Source organism: Aquarana catesbeiana, linkage group LG01, assembly GCF_042186555.1.
Source record: "Aquarana catesbeiana isolate 2022-GZ linkage group LG01, ASM4218655v1, whole genome shotgun sequence".
In the NCBI taxonomy this organism is placed as follows: Eukaryota; Metazoa; Chordata; class Amphibia; order Anura; family Ranidae; genus Aquarana; species Aquarana catesbeiana.
The window spans coordinates 613,064,745-613,085,248 of record NC_133324.1 but is presented as its reverse complement, the minus strand read 5'-3'; the positions used below and the strand labels follow the sequence as shown (position 1 = coordinate 613,085,248).

Below are 20,504 nucleotides of genomic sequence, written 5' to 3'. Positions count from 1 at the left end.
TTCTCCTTCTATGTTTACTGAATATATTTTTATACTACCACTACTACACTAATACCACTTCTTTTGGCCCTGGTGTGTTTTAGTGTCTAATTGCTAATTTAGTGTCTAATTGCTCGCCCGTTCAGTCACACCATAACTTTTTCTCTTGTTTGTTATTTTTCTTTTTTTCCCCCTGTTGTTCTTCTCTTATAATATTCATCCTAACAGAATTTACAAGTCTCTGCATATTTTGGATAATGTATCCAACAGACGGGTACTCAGTTTGGCTACTTTCTGTAATACTGACAATGACAAATGGTTCTACCTAGGCTTAGGTGCCCCACTCTCTTGGGGAATGCTGCTTCTCCTTTTCGTTTTTATATTACAATGGCCATCACCTGGCGAAAAAAAAAGGTGATGAAAATTCAGAAAGCTACTTTTGAGAATATTTGACATCTCTGTTAAAACAAAAGGAAAATGTTTTTGTTGTTAACATTGCCAGCTTCTTTCACAGGATCAACCAAAAGCACGGTAATGCAATATCAAGTAAGTTTATCTTCTGGATTTGTAGCAATGGAGATGCCAGGGATTGAATTCAGGGTTTTACACATTCAAAGTGTGCCACTGAGCTACATTCCCTTAAATTTGTGCCCATCATGCCACAGGATTTGTAAGGTTGCTTTAAATGACATCATATGCATATCAAAGGTCATTTGATCTGCATATGGTTGAAACTAAAAGAATACAATGCAACAATATTGTTTTTCTCAGTTACCCTTCTGAATAGTGGTCTGAATGCTGCTCAGAAACTCTGATCTACACAGCAGCAGCTGCAGTTAGAGAGTGCTGGGAGTTTCCAGCAAGAGTGGCGTGGGAAGTGGCACTGGTGAAAATGGCTTGGGCATGGGATGTATGCCCTGTGTACTTGGGTGAAGAGTTTTCCTGTGGATTAGTACTGCTTTACTGATTATCTATAGCCCTCCTCATCCAAAGCATGGGTTTCCTTAAATCAGCTTTACAATACAAGCTAAATCAATTCACAGTACAGTAGATAATCTTGAGACCTTACAGCAGCTGGGTCTGTTGTTTTATACCCTCCAGATACAGGACCTGCATGGAGTTGGTATGTTTCCTCTGGCAATCTGATTACAAACTTCTAGGTCATTTGGTTTGTGCTCAAACTGACCTGGGCTGCATATGCATATGTGCATATGTGACAATTAGGGGACAGTATTGTATACGTTTGTCTGGAGTATCTGCTGATGTGAATAATTTAAATCTTTCATAAACTTTTTCATGGTCATTAGTGTTTCAGGTGTGTGCTCCACAGCAGGTAAAAAGGAGGCTCATGGAAGCCATATTTGAGCGTCCGTGCATTGGGCTTATATAATTTAAATAGATAAATATGTAAAATAACACAATGTGAAAAAACACATATATGAAATAACACAAAAATACATTTAATTACCGAAACTAAACTTTTTGTATTTTACAGTTTGTACATTTGGATTACATTAATTATTTATTAAAAGCTGTACGTACAAACATTTTCCAAATGATATGCACAAAAAGAATGAAATCGGATATAATAATTTGGTGTATTTAATAGTACAGTATCATTATCAAAGGTATACAGTAACAGATAACAAATCAAAATACAGAACAGCTGTTTGTACATGTAGATTAGCTAACTATTACAGTCATTATTATCAAGTACAATGTCAGAAACTTTCTAGTTATTTAGAAATTCTTTTTGGATGCTCACAAACTGCAATTGCTCATTCATACCATGATCTGAAAAAAAGGATTTTAAACTTAGTAAAGTGCATTGGTTTACTCTGTGATTTCCAGTTTTTGTTCTTCATTAGCATTGGTTTTCCTGATTTCCAATCATTAGCGACATTTCTAAGAAAAAAAAAAAAAAAGCCAAAGTCAAACATGAATAGGTCTTCTAAATTCAACAATGCCCTTTGCATGTCCTGGGATCACATGCACTAAATAAAATCTTTGCTCAAGTACATTAGAGTTTTAATTGGCTTTTTACTTAATGCGTCTTAGGGGATTTCAATAATGACCTGCTCTTGGCTTCCATGACAGCTGCAATTGGGTCTCCAGATTCAAAATCTTCTAGGAATGGATCTGACTAACTACGTTATTTGCTTTCTCTAAGTAAGCCATTTACCATACATTTCTTTTCAGCATATTTACATATGGAATACTATTTTGGAAAAATGAGGGGAAAAACAGCCTGCATTTAGAGCACAAATTTATATTTATTGTGTCAATTACGTATCCTTATAGTAAACTTTCCACAAAATTATTTTCTCTTTACTTTAAGTGGAGTTCTACCCAAAAGTAGAACTTCTGCTTATATGCTTCCTCTCCCCCCCTCTGGTGTCACACTTGGCACCTTTTAGGGGGGAGAGGGGAAGGAGGACCCGTTTTTGAAAGGTCCCCTTCCCCACTTCCGGGAGAAGGGCCCCCTCCTCCTTCCCCCGCCACCAGGCCAACTAGAAAGCGTGGCAGCAGCACCAGGGAGTCAATCCGAAGATCGGCTGGGCAGCCGACATCGCGGGCTCCCTGGACAGGTAAGTGCCCTAATATTAAAAGTCAGCAGCTACAGTATTTGTAGCTGCTGACTTTTAATTTTTTTGACAGGCTGGACCTCCTCTTTAGGTGAACAATGTTTATTGAAAAAGGTTGAAGGCAACTAGCAGCCTTTCTCAACCTTTTCAACACAGAGGAACCCTTGAAATAACTTTTCATTATCAGGGAACCCCTGCTTAACCACTTGCTTACTGGGCACTTAAACCCCCCTTCTATCCAGACCAATTTTCAGCTTTCAGCGCTGACGCACTTTGAATGACAATTGCGCGGTCATACAACACTGTACCCAAATGAAATTTTTATCATTTTTTTCACCACAAATAGAGCTTTCTTTTGGTGGTATTTGATCACCTCTGCAGTTTTTACTTTTTTTTAAAAAAATGTAAAAAACAGATTTTTTTTTATATTTTGTTATAAAAAATTTAAAACAGATCATTTTTCTCCTTCATTGATGTACGCTGATGAGGCAGCAGTGATGGGCACTGATAGGCGGCAGTGATGGGCACTGATGGGTGGCAGTGATAGGCAGCACTGCTAGGTGGCACTGATTGGCACTACAGGTGGGCATTGATAGGTGGCACTTGTGGGCATTGATAGGTGGCACTTGTGGGCACTGTTAGGTTGCACTGTGGGCACTGTTAGGTGGCACTGATGAGGCAGATGTGCCTCTTCCACTTCGGGACCGATGTCCCTCACATCCGAGCCGGTGATCGGCTTTTTTTTCTACTCACACTGTCAGTGGCGAGCACCGGCACATGCACAGGGATATCAGGTCTGCGCTGTGGCCGTCATTCGGCCATAGCGCAGATGTGAAGTGGTTAAAATTACTATATCTACAACTCATGATACATTAATGTGATGGTCAGTGGGAACAATGCTCCTTACACTTGTGGTCATTAGGAAGAATTCCCCCCTTACAGCTAAAAGGATCAATGGTGTCAATGCGAACTTATCTAAGAGGAGGTAGAAATTTCTCACTGCTCAAGGAACCCCTGAACTAGAGTGATGTTCGTGTGTAAGCTATGACTCCAGCAACTTGTGGGGTGGGTGTATACCCCACTGTTGGGGTAGAGAAAAAAGGGTAATGTGTCTGTGGATAGGCCTGTTACTTTCCCCAGCATGAGCAAAGCACAAGTTCACTTTAAAAATGAGTGCAGATTTTAGACAGGTACATGTTTTGGACAAAGAGGAGCAGCAGAGTGTGTTCCCATACCTCCCCATTCTGGGGTCCCCCCACCAGCGCTCTCCACTCCTTCGCTTTTGCAAGTGCCCCTACAGCAAGATGCGTACTCTGGGGACACATCTGTGCATCACGCTCTGTCCTCACAGAATTTGACAGCAGCAGGAGACTGCCTCTGTGTCCTGTGAAAGCAGGGAGAAGGCAGATCGCCACTGCAGATGGGCACAGTGCTGGATCAGGAAAATATTTAGGTAGGTGAGGGGGCGACACAACTGCTAGGTAATTTTTTCACTCTAATGAATGGAATGCAAAAAATGTCCTGACTTTAGAACCACTTTGATCTGGATATTAATTATGATGTTCTTAACCTCTTCGTGTCGAGTGCACACAAATATGCTGCCTCTCGGCGGCTGGGCCTTGATGCCGAGTGGCCTCATATTTGTGTGCAATAGAGCTGTGCCAAGAGCACACGCCCTGCACCATTTGCTGCTTGCGATCAGGAGCCAATCACCGTGGTCACATGACCATAAGCCCTGCCCCCACCTCCTCACATTCTAAAGCCCTTAAAGGGCTGGCAGACACCGCTCTAAGGGGTAAACAATGCAATTAAAGAATGCAAAATGATAAAGCATTTTTAGTAGTTATAATGGACTGCTATTTGTAAAAATATACAGGTTGACTTCATATCCACGGTATGCATTGACGTACAATGCGAAAGTCCAATTTTTGTTCAGTTGCGGTTGCTATGTTTTGGCAGCTTATTTTAAACAAACGAGCTGCCTTAACAGAACTCATGTTAGCATGAAAAATACAGCACATTAACTAAAGTCAAGTAACAGCGTGGCAAAGTGTAAGGTCTTATTTTGTACAATTAGTCCTTAGTTCTAGTATACTTTATGCCAGTATTTTCTTTACCTGTGAGACTATGGCTATTTCTCAAAACGGTGTTAACCCTGCCAAATGAAATATCACACTTAACTGTGACTATTGTGATCTACTGTCTGTTTGAGTTTATCCAGAGATTCTTATACCTGAAAATGTATACACATTGCAGAACCTTAGTATTTCTTCTTACCTTTATTTTTCATCTGCAGATTCTCAGCAATGGTTTGTAAGTACTCTAATCTGTGTTGGAGTATCTGACAGGTACTATCTGTAAGTTCGTTGTGCTGTTCACCTATAGAATAAGTTGCAGAAATCAAACATGACACCTATATTATATAAGTACGTACCTTATTTTGTAAATGGAAATCAGATAAAAGGCCTTTTTTTAGGAAAAGATTAGTAAATGATGATAATCTCTAGGCAAACAAGGCTACTGTAATGCCTACAATCATCTGTAAGTTGAGACTATTGTCTTGTTAATGCTATTATAATATTAGCTTTATCCGTAGTGCACAATTGTAGTTACTCATCGGATTCTCATTTCTTTAGTGTACTAATGTATTAAGCTGGAAAAATAGTAAAACAGCTAAGACACAGATAGGGCTGCAGTAAAAAGCAGGACACAGGTATAAATTGAACTTTAAAAAAAGTTTAACTCTCCTATAATGCATACTTGTTCCAGGTCAGTGACTCAATAATCAATATGGATGACAACATAGGATCCTGAAACTATAAAACCAGTAAGAAACAGCAACTCTCACATTTCGATCCTCACCCATAGCAGTTTCCAGGACTTGCACACTGTGTCAGTTTACATGATAATGCCGAACTTAAAGTGATAGTAAAGCCTAAGCTTAGTACACAAGGACCGATAGTCGCACGGGATCAGCCAGTTCAATAGAAACCGACATTCGGCCCTTGTGTGAGGCAGCTGACCTGCTCCCTACCAGCGCTCTCAGCCAACAACTCAGCAATAGGGATGAGCTTCGTGTTCGAGTCGAACCCATGTTCGACCCGAACATCGTCTGTTCGCCCGTTCGCTGAATTGCGAATGATATGGGCCGTTCGTGCCAAATTCGTGTGGCGCGTCACGGCCCATAATTCACTGCGGCATCGCAGTGCATTGCTGGCTGATGATTGGCCAAGCATGCACTATGACCCGCATGCTTGGCCAATCACAGCGCCGTCAGTAGAGAGAGCTGTAATTGGCCAAAGCCAGGGTGGCTTTGGCCAATTATGGCTCAGGGGGTTTAGAACACTCCCCACACTATATAAAGCCACCTGCACGGTGGCCCTGTGTAGTGTGTTCCGGCGTGCTTAGAGAGAGAGAGAGACAGTGTCATTTCATTTGAGTTAGCTAGATTAGGCAGGACAGTCAGTGAGTTAGCTGCACTTACAGTGTATTGTGTATATATATGCATCCCAGGTGTTGTATGTATATATATATATATGTATATATATATATATATATATATATATATACACTGTATTCAGTTTAGCTAGATCCGTTCCTGTTATCTTCCTACTGACAGGCAGGCTTGTCTTGTTACAGTATTTACAGCTACCTGAAGAAAATTGCTGGTGTTCTTTTGATCCTATTAGTACCACAGTCAGGCAGCTAGACTAATTACAGTTAGTGTAGTGCGTCCTCCTCACAGTGTTCAGTTAAAGCTACAAGTTAGTTTAGTGTGACCTCTGCACAGTGTTCAGCTAAAACTACAAGTTAGTGTAGTGCGTCCTCCTCACAGTGTTCAGCTAAAGCTACAAGTTAGTGTAGTGCGTCTTCCTCACAGTGTTCAGCTAAAGCTACAAGTTAGTGTAGTGCGTCCTCCTCACAGTGTTCAGCTAAAGCTACAAGTTAGTGTAGTGCGTCCTCCTCACAGTGTTCAGCTAAAGCTACAAGTTAGTTTAGTGCGACCTCTGCACAGTGTTCAGCTAAAGCTACAAGTTAGTGTAGTGCGTCCTCTGAACAGTGTTCAGCTAAAACTACAAGTTAGTGTAGTGCGACCTCTGCACAGTGTTCAGCTAAAGCTACAAGTTAGTGTAGTGCATCCTCCTCACAGTGTTCAGCTAAAGCTACAAGTTAGTTTAGTGTGACCTCTGCACAGTGTTCAGCTAAAGCTACAAGTTAGGGTAGTGCGTCCTCCTCACAGTGTTCAGCTAAAACTACAAGTTAGTGTAGTGCGACCTCTGCACAGTGTTCAGCTAAAGCTACAAGTTACTGTAGTGCGTCCTCTGAACAGTGTTCTGCTAAAACTACAAGTTAGTGTAGTGCGACTTCTGCACAGTGTTCAGCTAAAGCTACAAGTTAGTGTAGTGCATCCTCTGAACAGTGTTCAGCTAAAGCTACAAGTTAGTGTAGTGCGTCCTCCTCACAGTGTTCAGCTAAAACTACAAGTTAGTTTTTTGCGAGCTCTGCACAGTGTTCAGCTAAAGCTACCTGTAGAAGGTTGGTGGTGTTTTCCTGATCCTATCGCTACCTCAGGCAGCTAAATAAGCTACAAGTTAGTTTTTTGCGAGCTCTGCACAGTGTTCAGCTAAAGCTACCTGTAGAAGATTGGTGGTGTTCTCATACTACAGGCAGGCAGTTGATTTTGCTAGCTGCAGTATCAGTTATCAGTATATATATATATATATATATATCCCAGCTTAGTGCAGCTACAGGCCATTAGTATGTCTGGAAGGCCAACAAGGAGAGGCAGTCACAAGCCAATAAAAGAGGGCAAGCAGGCTTTGTGTCTAGAGGCAACAGTGCTGGTCGTGGAGACGGTGCATCCTCATCAGCATGTGGCTGTGGGACACGCTTGGCCTTTTTTTCGGCAGCTGGCCGTGTTGGGCCGCAACATGTGGAAGACTTGGTCGAGTGGATGACCAAGCCGTCCTCATCCTCTCTCACCCATGCTCAGAGTACTTTGTCTGGCAAAGCAGCTGCCAACGCGGCCTCTTCCCTCGGCTCAATGGCATCAGTGACTCCTTCCCTAGCCCCACCATGTCCTCCTGAGGAGTCTCTCGAACTGTTTGACCACAGTGTTGGGTACATGCTTCAGGAGGATGCCCAGCGTTTAGAAGGCTCTGATGATGATACTGAGCTAGATAGAAGGCAGTAATGTGAGCACAGACAGAGAGGGTGCCCAAGAAGGACAGCAATCTGGCAGTCATGCTCCCCCTGCTGCAGCATACTGCCAGGTTTGCTCCAGTGATGAGGAGGGAGGGGATGATGAGGTCACTGACTCAACGTGGGTGCCTGACAGAAGAGAGGAGGAGGAGGCACATCACCAACGAGGCAGGATGCCCTCCAGGGGCCAGCCTAAGGACAGCACACTAACTGCATCACACCCCAAAGCTCCGCATGTGCAGGGCGCTGCTGTCTCTGCACGTTATTCCAAAAGTTCATTGGTGTGGGCCTTTTTTGAGACAAGTGCATCAGATCGCACCGCTGCTATTTGCAACATATGTCTCAAGCGTATCTCTCGTGGCCAAAACATCTCGCTTGGGCACCACATGCTTGACCAGACATATGTTGACCTGCCATGCAGTTCGTTGGCAAGCGTATCTAAAAGACCCACACCAAAGAACAAAGAGGACCTCTCCTTGCTCCTCATCAGCTGAGATCTCCAACCCCACTATACTTTCAGTCCTCTCTGAGACCTGCACTGAGAGGAATGAAGGTGTAGAATTAGGTGTGTCACAGCCAAGTACTTATGGGCAATCTGCTTTCGGTACACCAACGTCAGACTGTACCAGCACATTTCCCTGCCCCAGCTGCTGCACCGCCAAAAGAAGTTCGCTCCCAGCCATCCACATGCCCAGCGGTTGGATGCTAGCTTGGCAAAATTGCTAGCACTTCAACTGCTGCCTTTTCAGTTGTTAGACTCTGCCCCCTTCCGCGAGTTTGTGGAATGTGCGGTTACTCGGTGGCAGGTACCCAAACGCCACTTTTTCTCATGGAAAGCGATTCCGGCTCTCTACCGTCATGTGGAAGGCAATGTCCATGCCTCGCTGGACAGGGTGGTCAGCGGTAAGGTGCATATTACCGCTGACTCATGGTCCAGCAGGCATGGACAGGGATGTTACCTAAGTTTCACCGCGCATTGGGTGACTCTGCTGGCAGCTGGGAAGGATGTAGGACAAGGTGCAGTAGTGTTGGAGGTTGTTCCGCACACCACGCCTCCAAAATGCCACTACTAATGATTGTGACACACCTCTCTCCTCCACCCCCTCCTCTTCTTCTTCCTCCATGGCCTCTTCCTGTGCTTTGTCCTCGGAACCAGCAGTGCTCCATAGCTGTTCAAGGGGCTACGCAAGTATGCAGGCCAAAAGATGCCATGCGGTGCTTGAGCTGGTGTGCTTGGGGGACAGGAGCCACACTGGGGCAGAGGTTCTGTCAGCTCTGCAGGGACAGGTTCAGAGGTGGTTGACGCCACGCCAACTTAAGGCAGGAATGGTGGTTTGCGACAATGGCACCAACCTTCTCTCTGCCCTCCGACAGGGACAAATGACCCATGTGTCCTGTTTGGCTCACGTCCTTAACTTGGTGGTGCAGCGGTTCTTGGGCAGGTACCCGGGCTTATAGGATGTCCTGAGGCAGGCCAGGAAAGTCTGTGTGCATTTCCGCCGGTCATATAATGCCAGTGCTCGGCTGGCAGACCTCCAAAAGGAGTTTAACCTGCCCAAGAACCGCCTAATCTGTGACATGCCCACCAGGTGGAACTCAACGTTGGCCATGCTGCAGCGGCTGCACACGTAGCAGAGGGCCATCAATGAGTACCTGTGCGACCACGGCAGCACCAGGACAGGGTCAGGGGAGCTTGTTTTTTTCCCCACGCCAGTGGGCCATGATCAGGGATGCATGCACTGTCTTGTCACCATTTGAGGAGGCCACGAGGATGGTGAGCAGTGACAGTGCATGCATCAGTGACACTGTCCCCCTTGTCCACCTGTTGGAGCACACGCTGCGTGGAATAATGGACAGGGCACTTGAGGCAGAACAGAGACAGGAAGAGGAGGACTTCCTTAGCTCTCAAGGCCCCCTTTATCCAGACAGTGTTCCCGCGTGCCTGCCGATCACACAGGAAGAGGAGGAGGAGGATTGTGTCAGTATGGAGGTGGAGCCTGGCACTCAGCATCAGCAGCAGTCTTTAAGGGATCAGTCCCAAGAAACACATGGACTTGTACGTGGCTGGGAGGAGGTGGCTGCAGACCATGTCGTCCTTAGTGACCCAGAGGACTCCGAACCAAATGCCTCAGCAAACCTACGCTGCATGGCCTCCCTGTTCCTGCAAAGCCTGCGTAAGGATCCTCGTATTCGTGGTATCAAGGAGAAGGACCAATACTGGCTGGCAACTCTCCTTGATCCACGTTACAAGGGTAAGGTTGCGGACCTTATCTTGCCGTCGCAGAGGGAGCAGAGGATGAAACATCTTTGGGAGGCCTTGCAGAAAGGTCTGTGCAACGCATTCCCAGAGACTGGGAGGCTACAAACTCCTGTAACCGAATAATTTTTTTTGAAATCTCAGATCCCTTCCTTTAAAGACTGCCTATGCTGATGCTGAGTGACTATCCTGAGTAATTATCCTCTTCCTCTTCAATGAGCACGCTGATAGCTTGTAAGAACATTTTTGGTTCTGGGCGCCGCCACCAGTGCCTAAGGCCCAATTTTTCAGCCCCTGTTTAACAGGGGCGTGTAATTACAAATTTTGATGAAATACTTTGCAGCAGGGCTCATTCCTGCGTTCCAACTAGAGTATCTGTGAGGGGTTGCAGTGTTGTGGCACCAGCACCAGCGCCTAAGGCCCAATTTTTCAGCACCTGTTTAACAGGTGCGTGTAATTACAATTTTTGATGCAATACTTTGTAGCAGGGATCGTTCCTGCGTTCCAACTAGAGTATCTGTGAGGGGTTGCAGTGTTGTGGCACCAGTGCCTAAGTGTGAATAAAGCTGGTTCACCTCTGCATCTTTCCCCTGAAGACTCGTGTTCAGTACATTTAGATGCTTTGTTATGTTAACTAGAAACCCCAAATCAGCCAGCCAAATCAGATCAGATAGTTCTTGCATCGGTTGTCCCTTTGTTTCCCCTGACTGAGCCATTGTACATCGTTGTGATATAAAACATCTTCATATTCAGCCTGGATGTCCAGTAGAAACTGTTTAAACTGGCACTGGCACAGTGCTTTACAGCGAATAAAATTAATAGTCTTCACCACCGGTTTCATAACATGGTCATATTTGAGATGTTTAGCACAGAGAACTTGTTGCTGAATGATAAAATGGAGTTTAATAGCTTTGCCTCCTTCTTCAATCACCTTGTTACAGATTAGGGTTGCTAATCCACTTCGTTCACCAGCCATGGCAGGTGCCCCATCAGTAATAATCCCAGTAAGTTTGTTCCAAGGCAGTTTCATGTCGTCTATGGCAGAACTAACGGAAACAAATACATTTTTTCCTCTTGTTTGGTCTGTAAGGCTCTGGAGGTCAAGTAGCTCTTCAGTCACATTCATTTCATCGTCCACCCCTCTCATAAAAATCAGCAACTGAGCCGTGTCAGATAGGTCTGTGCTTTCATCACAGGCTATTGAAAAGAAGTCAAAATCCACTCCTTTGGATGTCAACTGTCTCTTAATATCTGATGAAATCTCTTCAATTCTCCGTGCAACAGTGTTACGAGCCAGGCAAATGTTGGCAAACTCTTGCTTCTTCTCAGGACAGATATTCTCAACCATTTTCATAACGCATTCTTTGATAAAGTCACCCTCAGCAAAAGATTTGCAATTTTTAGCAATTAACGCTGCCACCTCATAGCTTGCCTTTGTAGCATTTTCATTTGACTCACGGGCTCTTGTGAAAAATCGCTGTTGCGACATTAAACAGCTTCAAGTTGCTTCAACTTTTCACTGCGGTCGTGCCCTGTTAGCTTGTCGTATGTGCTATGTCGTGACTGGTAGTGTCTCTTGACATTAAATTCCTTATAAACAACCACAGTCTCTTGGCATATCAGACAAACACAGTGATTCTGTATTTCAGTGAAGAAATATTCCACTTTCCACCTGTCCTAGAAGCGGCGGCCCTCACTGTCAACTTTCCTTCTCTTGTTTACAGTCGCCATTTCAGAAATTGCCAGAGGTTTTGGTCTAAGTGTGTTCGTTCCATACACTAATACACTGCCCAACAAGAATTGTCCTACCTTTTGTGGCTGTGTGTGGTGAAGAGTCTAAAGATGAGTTATTTGGATATATATATTTCCTCTTCTTTATCCTCTGAGAAATCTGGCCTTTATCACTTTTGTGGCCCCCAGGCTCCGATCAGGGCAAGGATGAGCTATTTTTTTTTTTTGGTCTCTGGGCCCTTGTAATTTGCCCTTATCTCTTCTGTGGCTCCAGGCTCCGATCAGGGCAAGGATGAGCTGTTTTTTTATATTTTTCTCTGGCCCCCACAAGGATGAGCTGTTTTTTTGTATTTTTCTCAGGCCCCCACAAGGATGAGCTGTTTTTTATATTTTTCTCTGGCCCCCACAAGGATGAGCTGTTTTTTATATTTTTCTCTGGCCCCCCACAAGGATGAGCTTTTTTTATATTTTGAGCTCGGTTTTTTAAAATATATTATAAATACTCTCTTTATATAACTTAGAATGGTACTTATCTAATCCCCTGAGAAATCTCTGAGCGCCTCTCACTGACACTCACAGGGATAACGTCGGGCGTGTTCACAAGTCAGCGTGCCCGAGCCCGCTAGGATGCTGACAGCGCGCAGCGCCGCAACCAATCACCGCTGCCAATCACCGCCGCCAATCACAGGCACTGAGTCACTGAGAGCTCTGCAGTGGTGGAAATGACTTAGTGTCAGTTATTGGCCGTGGCGCGCTGTCACGGCCAGCAACACACCCCAGCTTATCAGTGAGAGGCGCTCATGATTTCTCAGGGGATAAGAAAATGTATATATATTTAAAAAAACCGGGCTCATCCATAGCCTGTGGGGGCCACAATAGTGATAAAAGCGAACTGCAAGTGGGGGGGCCGCATAAAACTGGGGTCGCGGGCCGCAAATGGCCCGCAGGCCGGACTTTGGACATGCCTGCACTAGTTGATCAGGGACAACATAGTCCTAGGCATTTATGTGGTCTGCAATGGCAGAAAGGGTCATTTTACAACAATTTTCTTTCAGAAACTGATTTAAAATCATATCTATGAAAAAAAAAAAAGAGTAATATGGTAATTTTTTTTTTTTTAAGTTACAGCTATGGTAGCAACTGTTGAAGAGAACCAATCTGGGAAGGGGGCATGAAAGCACTTGCATACTTGCCCCTTTATGCAAACCTACCACTGAGTTTGCCATTCTCCAGCAATGACAGAGCTGCACTCTCTGTCATCGCTCCATCTTTTCCATCTTCTCCACTTTGTGACCCTGTATCTTCTTTCTTCAGCCACTGAGTGGCCAATCATGATGCATCTCACACATGCACGATAGAGTTGTAATATCATGGCACTTGACTTACCACTATGGCATCTGAAAGATGCCAAGAGTGTACAATGCACTGTGCGTATGCAATAGGTATTGTACAGTACATTAAAAGAAAAAAAATTGCTAGAAAACAGGTAAAGGAATTTTCTGACAGAGCAGATATGCCAAGTCTCTTCTAGCAAAAAAAAAAAAAAAAAAAAAAAGCTACCTTCTATTCTAGCAAGTTAAATTCTTCTTTAATACTAGCAAATAAATGAAATGTAAAAAGTACCTCTAAGCCAACCCAGTTTTATTTTAGCTTTTTGATGGAGTGAGAATCCAAAATTTTAAAGCTGACACCAAAACCGGAGGTAAGGCAAAATCTTCCAGTGAGGATGCCTGTTCCAGTGCAGGATTCTCTCTGACTTACTTCTGTGTCTCTGGGGCAGGTAATAAAGGGAAATCTTCCCAATGGGACCTACCACAAAAACTATAACTTTTTTTATTACAGGTTACCTTAATGAATATTGCTTTGCACGGTAAATTACATTAGAAAACAAAACAAGAGTATTTGCAAAAAAATGACATACCATGTACAATGTTATTAGCGTCAACAGTTTCAAGAAAGAGATTTTGGTCCAATGTGTCACAGATATCAGTTTCACTGGCTGGAGCTGTCAACAACGAAAACACTGGAGATCTAGGTCGAATGTCTTGGCTTTTGTAATGCTTCTTTAGAAATGAGGTATAACAGGGGCTCACTGTAATGTGGTTTTCTTAAAAAAAAAAGGCACAATTAAAAATTATAAGGAAAACCCTATTTCACCAAACATAGTATATCTAAGGCAGGGGTCCTCAAACTACGGCCCGCGGGCTGAATCCGGCCCTCCAGCGTTTTTTATCCGGCCCACGGACTGCCCCTTTAACATTGCAGCACTCCCCCTGCCCTCTGCTACCTCCATCACATGACAGGCCCGGACAAAGGACCTTCTGTGCTAAGAAGCAGGTGATTGGTTACTAGGCATCGGGGCGGTCCCAGGAACCAATCACCTGCCCCTCACTTCCAAAGTCCCGCCCTCCGTCCGGACCTACCATGCCTCGCGTCCTTCGTGATACAGGTAAGTGCTGAGTGGGAGTGCTGTGACATTATACAAGGGTTGGCAGTGTAATATTGATGAGGGGAGTCTGTGATATGGGGAGTCTGTGATGGGGGATCTGTGATATAGGGGGGGATCTGTGATATAGGGGGATCTGTGATATGGGGGGGGATCTGTGATATGGGGAGTCTGTGATGGGGGATCTGTGATATGGGGGGATCTGTGATATGGGGGGGATATGTGATGGGGGATATGTGATGGGGATCTGTGATATGGGGGAGTCTGTGATGGGGGATCTGTGATATGGGGGGATCTGTGATGGGGGATATGTGATATGGGGGGGATCTGTGATGGGGGATCTGTGATATGGGGGGATCTGTGATATGGGGGGATCTGTGATATGGGGGGATATGTGATATGGGGGGGATCTGTGATATGGGGGGATCTGTGATATAGGGGGGATCTGTGATATGGGGGGATATGTGATATGGGGGGGGATCTGTGATATGGGGGGATCTGTGATATGGGGGGGGTATGTGATGGGGGATCTGTGATATGGGGGAGTCTGTGATATGGGGGAGTCTGTGATATGTGATGGGGGATCTGTGATATGGGGGGGAATATGTGATGGGGGATCTGTGATATGGGGGAGTCTGTGATGTGGGGGAGTCTGTGATATGTGATGGGGGATCTGTGATATGGGGGAGTCTGTGATATGGGGGGATCTGTGATGGGGGATATGTGATGGGGGATCTGTGATATGGGGGAGTCCGTGATATGGGGGGATCTGTGATATGGGGGAATCTGTGATATGGGGGGATCTGTGATGGGGAGATCTGTGATATGGGGGGATCTGTGATGGGGAGTCTGTTATGGGGGGATCTGTGATATGGGGGAGTCTGTGATAGGGGGAGTCTGTGATAGGGGGAGTCTGTTATGGGGGATCTGTGATGGGGAGATCTGTGATATGGGGGGATCTGTGATGGGGAGTCTGTTATGGGGTGATCTGTGATGGGGGAGTCTGTTATGGGGGAGTCTGTGATATGGGGAGTCTGTGATAGGGGGAGTCTGTGATATGGGGGATCTGTGATGGGGAGATCTGTGATATGGGGGGATCTGTGATGGGGAGTCTGTTATGGGGGATCTGTGATGGGGGAGTCTGTTATGGGGGGATCTGTGATGGCGGAGTCTGTTATGGGGGATCTGTGATATGGGGGGATCTGTGATGTGGGAGTCTGTTATGGGGGATCTGTGATGGCGGAGTCTGTTATGGGGGATCTGTGATATGGGGGGATCTGTGATGGGGGAGTCTGTTATGGGGGAGTCTGTTATGGGGGGATCTGTGATGGTGGAGTCTGTTATGGGGAAAGTCTGTGATGGGGGAAGTATGTGATATGGGGGAGTCTGTTATGGGGGGAATCTGTTATGTGGGGCTTTGTGATGGAGAGGAGTTTGTGTTGGGGGGCTTTGTGATGGGGGGATCTGTCATGGGGGGGCTTTGTTATGGGGTGAGTCTGTGATGGGGAGGGGGGGTCTGTGATTGGGAGTGGTTCTGTAATGAGGGGAGTCTGTGAAATACTGATAAGTTCATATTGATTACAATTGTTCTTTATTTTACTGTTTTTTTCCTGTTTTTTTTTTTTTTTTTTTGCACTACAATTAAGATGTGTGCATAGGAATTAGTTCATATTTTTTTAAACTATAGTGCGCCCCCCCAACAGTCTGAGGGACCGTAAACTGGCCCCCTGTCTAAAAAGTTTGAGGACCCCCGATCTAAGGGTTGAGGAAGCATTTTTTTTAATCAGAACAACATGCTTGCTCTGATTTATTGACATACATAGTCATTTTTTTAAGATGCCAGGAATAGAGTAAGATACAAACTCTGCCCAGCCCTGTGAATTTGTTGGCATCTGAGGACTGAGAACTGCATTGGCAATTATGATGAGGAGGACAAACCGAGATGTGGGAAGGGGGTTTTGTTTAAAACTGCACTTCTACTTTAAAAGGAAACTGTAATGATTTTGGGTGAGTACTAAGTCAAGCCAAGAAAAGGAAAGGATTAGAACTCCTATCCTGTTTTTACCACTAAGTGCCGGTTCACACAGGGACGGCACGACTTGCAGGTCGCCTCAGCGAGGCGACCTGCAAACGACTTCTGAGGCGACTTGCAAAACGACTTCTGTATAGAAGTCTATGCAAGTCGCCCCCAAAGTAGTACAGGAACCTTTTTCTAAGTCGGAGCGACTTGCGTCGCTCCTATTAGAACGGTTCCGTAGCACAGAACGGGAGGCGACTTGTCAGGCGACTAGGTCGCCTGACAAGTCGCCCCTATGTGAACCGAGCCTTACAGTACCTTCACTTCCTGTCCTGCCCACAAATTGATACCAGAAAGAAACTAATGGGAATTCTCCAACAGCAACATAGAAATTAAAAATGTTTATCTTTAGTTGGCTAGGGGAAGGTTAGAATCCCTGTCAGATTTAGGTTCTGAGGTTGAATTTCATTGCATGGTGCACAACAGAGTATAGAGGTGAACAATCCCATGTTGCCACACAATCACACAAAACTAAAACAGTTGCTTTGGTCACAAAACAGGCACAGGTGTTTGAGAAACTCTGCAGGTGCAATGTATGCAAGATAAAAAAATCAATCCAAAGTTACCAATGACCCACATTTAATACCTGTTATTAATAAGAGGTTAATTATATTTTAATTTATATATTTTAAAACTCATGTTTATGTTTTCTATTTTTGATAGAGTAGAGAAGTATGAAAAACCCCTGGCACATTATTTTTTTTTCTGCCAGTACCACCATTGGGGAAATATTCTATTCACTTCCTTTCACAAAGATGCAACAGGAAGTAAGAGGTGGGTGAAATTCCCCTCTTAGGCAGTGGAACAAAAAATTGACAGGTGTTCTAATCCTTTCCAACTCTATCCAAAACTCCACTGTACTTTATCCAAAAGAAAAAAAAAGATTTTGCTACCTTCTTGCCTGTAACACACCAGAATGAGTAAGGATTGGTTACAGTAATTTTTTACAACTGTAGATGATGGAAGGAGATGAAAAAATAAAGGCAGATAGCAAAAGTTGAAGCAAGGCAATACAAATACAAGGCCAGGTCAGGTCAGGCAAAGAGATCACAATCTTAAACCAAAGCTCAGATCAAGAACTAGAAAGTCAATAACTGAAAAGCAACCAGGTTAATCTATAATAACCAGTTAAGAGTGCCATCACTCCAGCTTTGGCTTTACATAAGTATTGTATGCATAGCTCACAGAGTTCACTCAACTCAATACCCCATATATAGTTTCATTACCACTAATTAAATCTAACACAACTCAGATAGGTATTTATTTTGGTAAGGGGCATATTTATCCAAATTCGAAACTGAGAAATACTGCAGTCAGCCTAGTCTCATATATTAGCAGACATTATAAACCATATAGTGTATCCATTGATTCTTAAACTCTCACAATGAATGTCTCCTATTTTCTTAAACCTCTGAAAGGGTTTGTTATATATTTTGCATTAGTGAAAAAAATTCCAGTTGATCCTGTCAGAAATCTTATGAGCTGATAACTTCTGCCTGTGCTGCACTGTTATCAGTTTGCCTTGTTCCTAGCTATTTGTGTGAACTACAGAACACCTCCCATCATCTGTAAATTGAAGACGTTTGGAACCACCAGGACTCTTCCTAGAGCGTGCTGTCCTGCCAAACTGAGCAATCGAGGGAAAAGGGCCTTAGTCAGGGAGGTGACCAAGAACCCGATGGTCACTCTGACAGAGCTCCAGCGTTTCTCTGTGGAGAGAGGAGAAACTTCCAGAAGAACAACCATCTCTGCAGAACTCCACCAACCAGGTCTGTATGGTAGAGTGGCCAGATGGAAGCCACTCCTCAGTAAAAGGCACATGACAGCACATCTGGAGTTTGCCAAAAGGCACCTGAAGGACTCTCAGACCATGAGAAACAAAATTCTCTGGTCTGATGAAACAAAGATTGAACTCTTTGGCCTGAATGGCAAGCGTCATGTCTGGAGGAAACCAGGCACCGCTCATCACCTTGCTAATACCATCCCCACAGTGAAGCATGGTGGGGGCAGCATCATGCTGTGGGGATGTTTTTCAGCAGCAGGAACTGGGAGACTAGTCAGGATCAAAGGAACGATGAATGCAGCAATGTACAGAGACATCCTTGATGAAAACATGCTCCAGAGCACTCTGGACCTCAGACTGGGGCGAAGGTTCATCTTTCAACATTACAACAGTGTTTTCCAGAGTGGCTTTGTACATGTGATTTTTGTTAGTTCATTTTTAATAAACTTGCAAAGATTTCAAACAAACTTCTTCCACGTTGTCATTATGGGGTATTGTTTGTAGAATTTTGAGGAAAATAATGAATTTAATCCATTTTGGAATAAGGCTGTAACATAATAAAATGTGGAAAAAGTGTAGCGTTGTGAATACTTTCCGGATGCACTGTAGATATGTTACATTAAACTAATGAGTTTGAGCTGGACTATAAAATACAAATACCTATTCTGTTAAGGACAATCAGCTTCCCTAGCTCTAAAAGCTAAGAAAGTGCAATGTGACTACATAAATTGTACAAAAAAAAAGTAAAATAATGTAAATCCATCTCTAAACTTACCAGAGCTAATAAGGGATGAGGAACAAACGTTATCTTCAAGATCAGTTGTATGCAAAGTAAGTGGCTCCCTACAAGCAAAGGATGTAAAGTAAGAAAACATCTCATTAAAATATTTCCTAGTTATATAAAAAATACCTTTAGGACTGGTTCACACCACAGCACAAGCATTACGTCATCTGCGCTGAGACACGTTAAAGTTCATCAGTTTTACGCGTTGATACACATTTCCAATGCGTTTGCAATGTGTATACTTGTGGCTTAAGTGCGTTTTGTTGCGCTGCTTTGAGCTGCATTATCCTGCAGTGTCTCACATACTTATTTCCTGTGACATCACTTCCTTCGTGGTTCTGATTGAGTGTAGTGTAGAAAAACAAAAAGGCAGCAAGATAGTGGCAGGAAAGGGAAAATCCTTTTTCTTTGTTAAACAATATTTGTACTGCACGTTCACGTATGGACACATTGCAGTGGGATGCATTGTATAGTGTTGCTACAGCGATTGTTTGTTCCCCGCCATCAGAATACACTGGACAGTGTTGCCAGCTATAGCCAGAGGCACTGATCGTGCAGAATTTTCCCAACAGGCTGGTTGTACATCAGTTGGTTGGCAGATTGACTGATGTACAGCCAGCTTGCTCAAGCATGAATTGAAATACAGCCAGTCCCTGTTGAACTGGCTGAATTTCGATCCAGGTATGGCTGGCTTAAATCTGACATAAATGAATTTGCTCATCCCTGCCATCTTCTACACAGCTAGCACATAGTACTTGATACTGTCTTCTGTTTAAATTCCCAATACATTTGTATCATCCACTGCACAGCAGCATAATGTCAGTGTCACTGCTCTCTGTGAATGCATCCTATACTGTGTAATGGCCACTTTTATTTATTATACGGTTCGTTTTTGTTGTGATGCCTATAGACAACTACCCTTATGGCCGGTCCATAAGGGGCGCCATCCCCCTTTTTGTATGCGCTAGGCGATGGACTAATGCCTTTCTATTAGGTCTTTTTTAAGCACATGATTAGAGCCTGAGGCTCTAATTGGCTTGAAAAAGGTTGGGCTCTCTGCACCGAACCCTCCCACTTGTGATAACTAGCAATTTAATATTCGCTATCGGTTTCCGACTTATCCTCCCGGGCCAATCAGGACTGGAGGCGAATCTAAAGAAGACCGGGTTGGCCGGGAGGGAAAGCTGGGGAAGTCACGGCACCGTGACCGCTGGAGGGGTAAATGCGGACTTGGGGGGTTGTTTGCCCCCCCCACCAAAAAATGTTTAGCACCAGGCGCCACTGTTCACATTCCAATGCTAATGACACCTGATGTTTCAGACTGGCATGTGGTTAAAATTTGAAGACCGTATTTTTTATATTTTTGATATAAAACTGTAAAGGTCTTCATGTTTATTGGCTATTTCTGTGATGCTAAGCAACTGGTAAGCAAATTATTCAATTGATAAGTATCTGGCCTGACGATTCATTTCAACTAAAACCTTTCCAAAAGATTACAGGGTCAATTCACAAAGACCCCTTTCACACTGGGGAGCTTTTCAGGCGTTTTAGCGCTAAAAATAGCACCTGAAAAGCGCCTCTCATGCCTCCCCAGTGTGAAAGCCCAAGTCCTTTCACATTGGGGTAGTGCCCTTGCAGGACAGGAAAAAAAGTCCTGCAA

At 44.2% G+C, this 20,504-nt stretch overlaps 1 protein-coding gene across 2 annotated transcripts in view; it reads right to left on the bottom strand.

Annotated features, from left to right (window-relative positions):
• Window positions 1-1,534: 1,534 nt before the first annotated feature.
• Window positions 1,535-20,504, bottom strand: part of CCDC158 (coiled-coil domain containing 158) — a 105,538-nt gene continuing 86,568 nt past the window's right edge. The window contains exons 20-23 of one of the 2 annotated variants that reach the window (XM_073599779.1): window positions 18,836-18,903; window positions 13,676-13,861; window positions 4,842-4,943; window positions 1,535-1,884 (exon numbers count right to left, since the gene is read on the bottom strand). In XM_073599779.1, the coding sequence (XP_073455880.1) occupies window positions 1,844-1,884; window positions 4,842-4,943; window positions 13,676-13,861; window positions 18,836-18,903 (397 nt within the window). In that variant the 3' untranslated portion in view covers window positions 1,535-1,843. The remainder of the gene's footprint in view (window positions 1,885-4,841; window positions 4,944-13,675; window positions 13,862-18,835; window positions 18,904-20,504) is intronic. The other variant, XM_073599788.1, reaches the window with a different exon arrangement.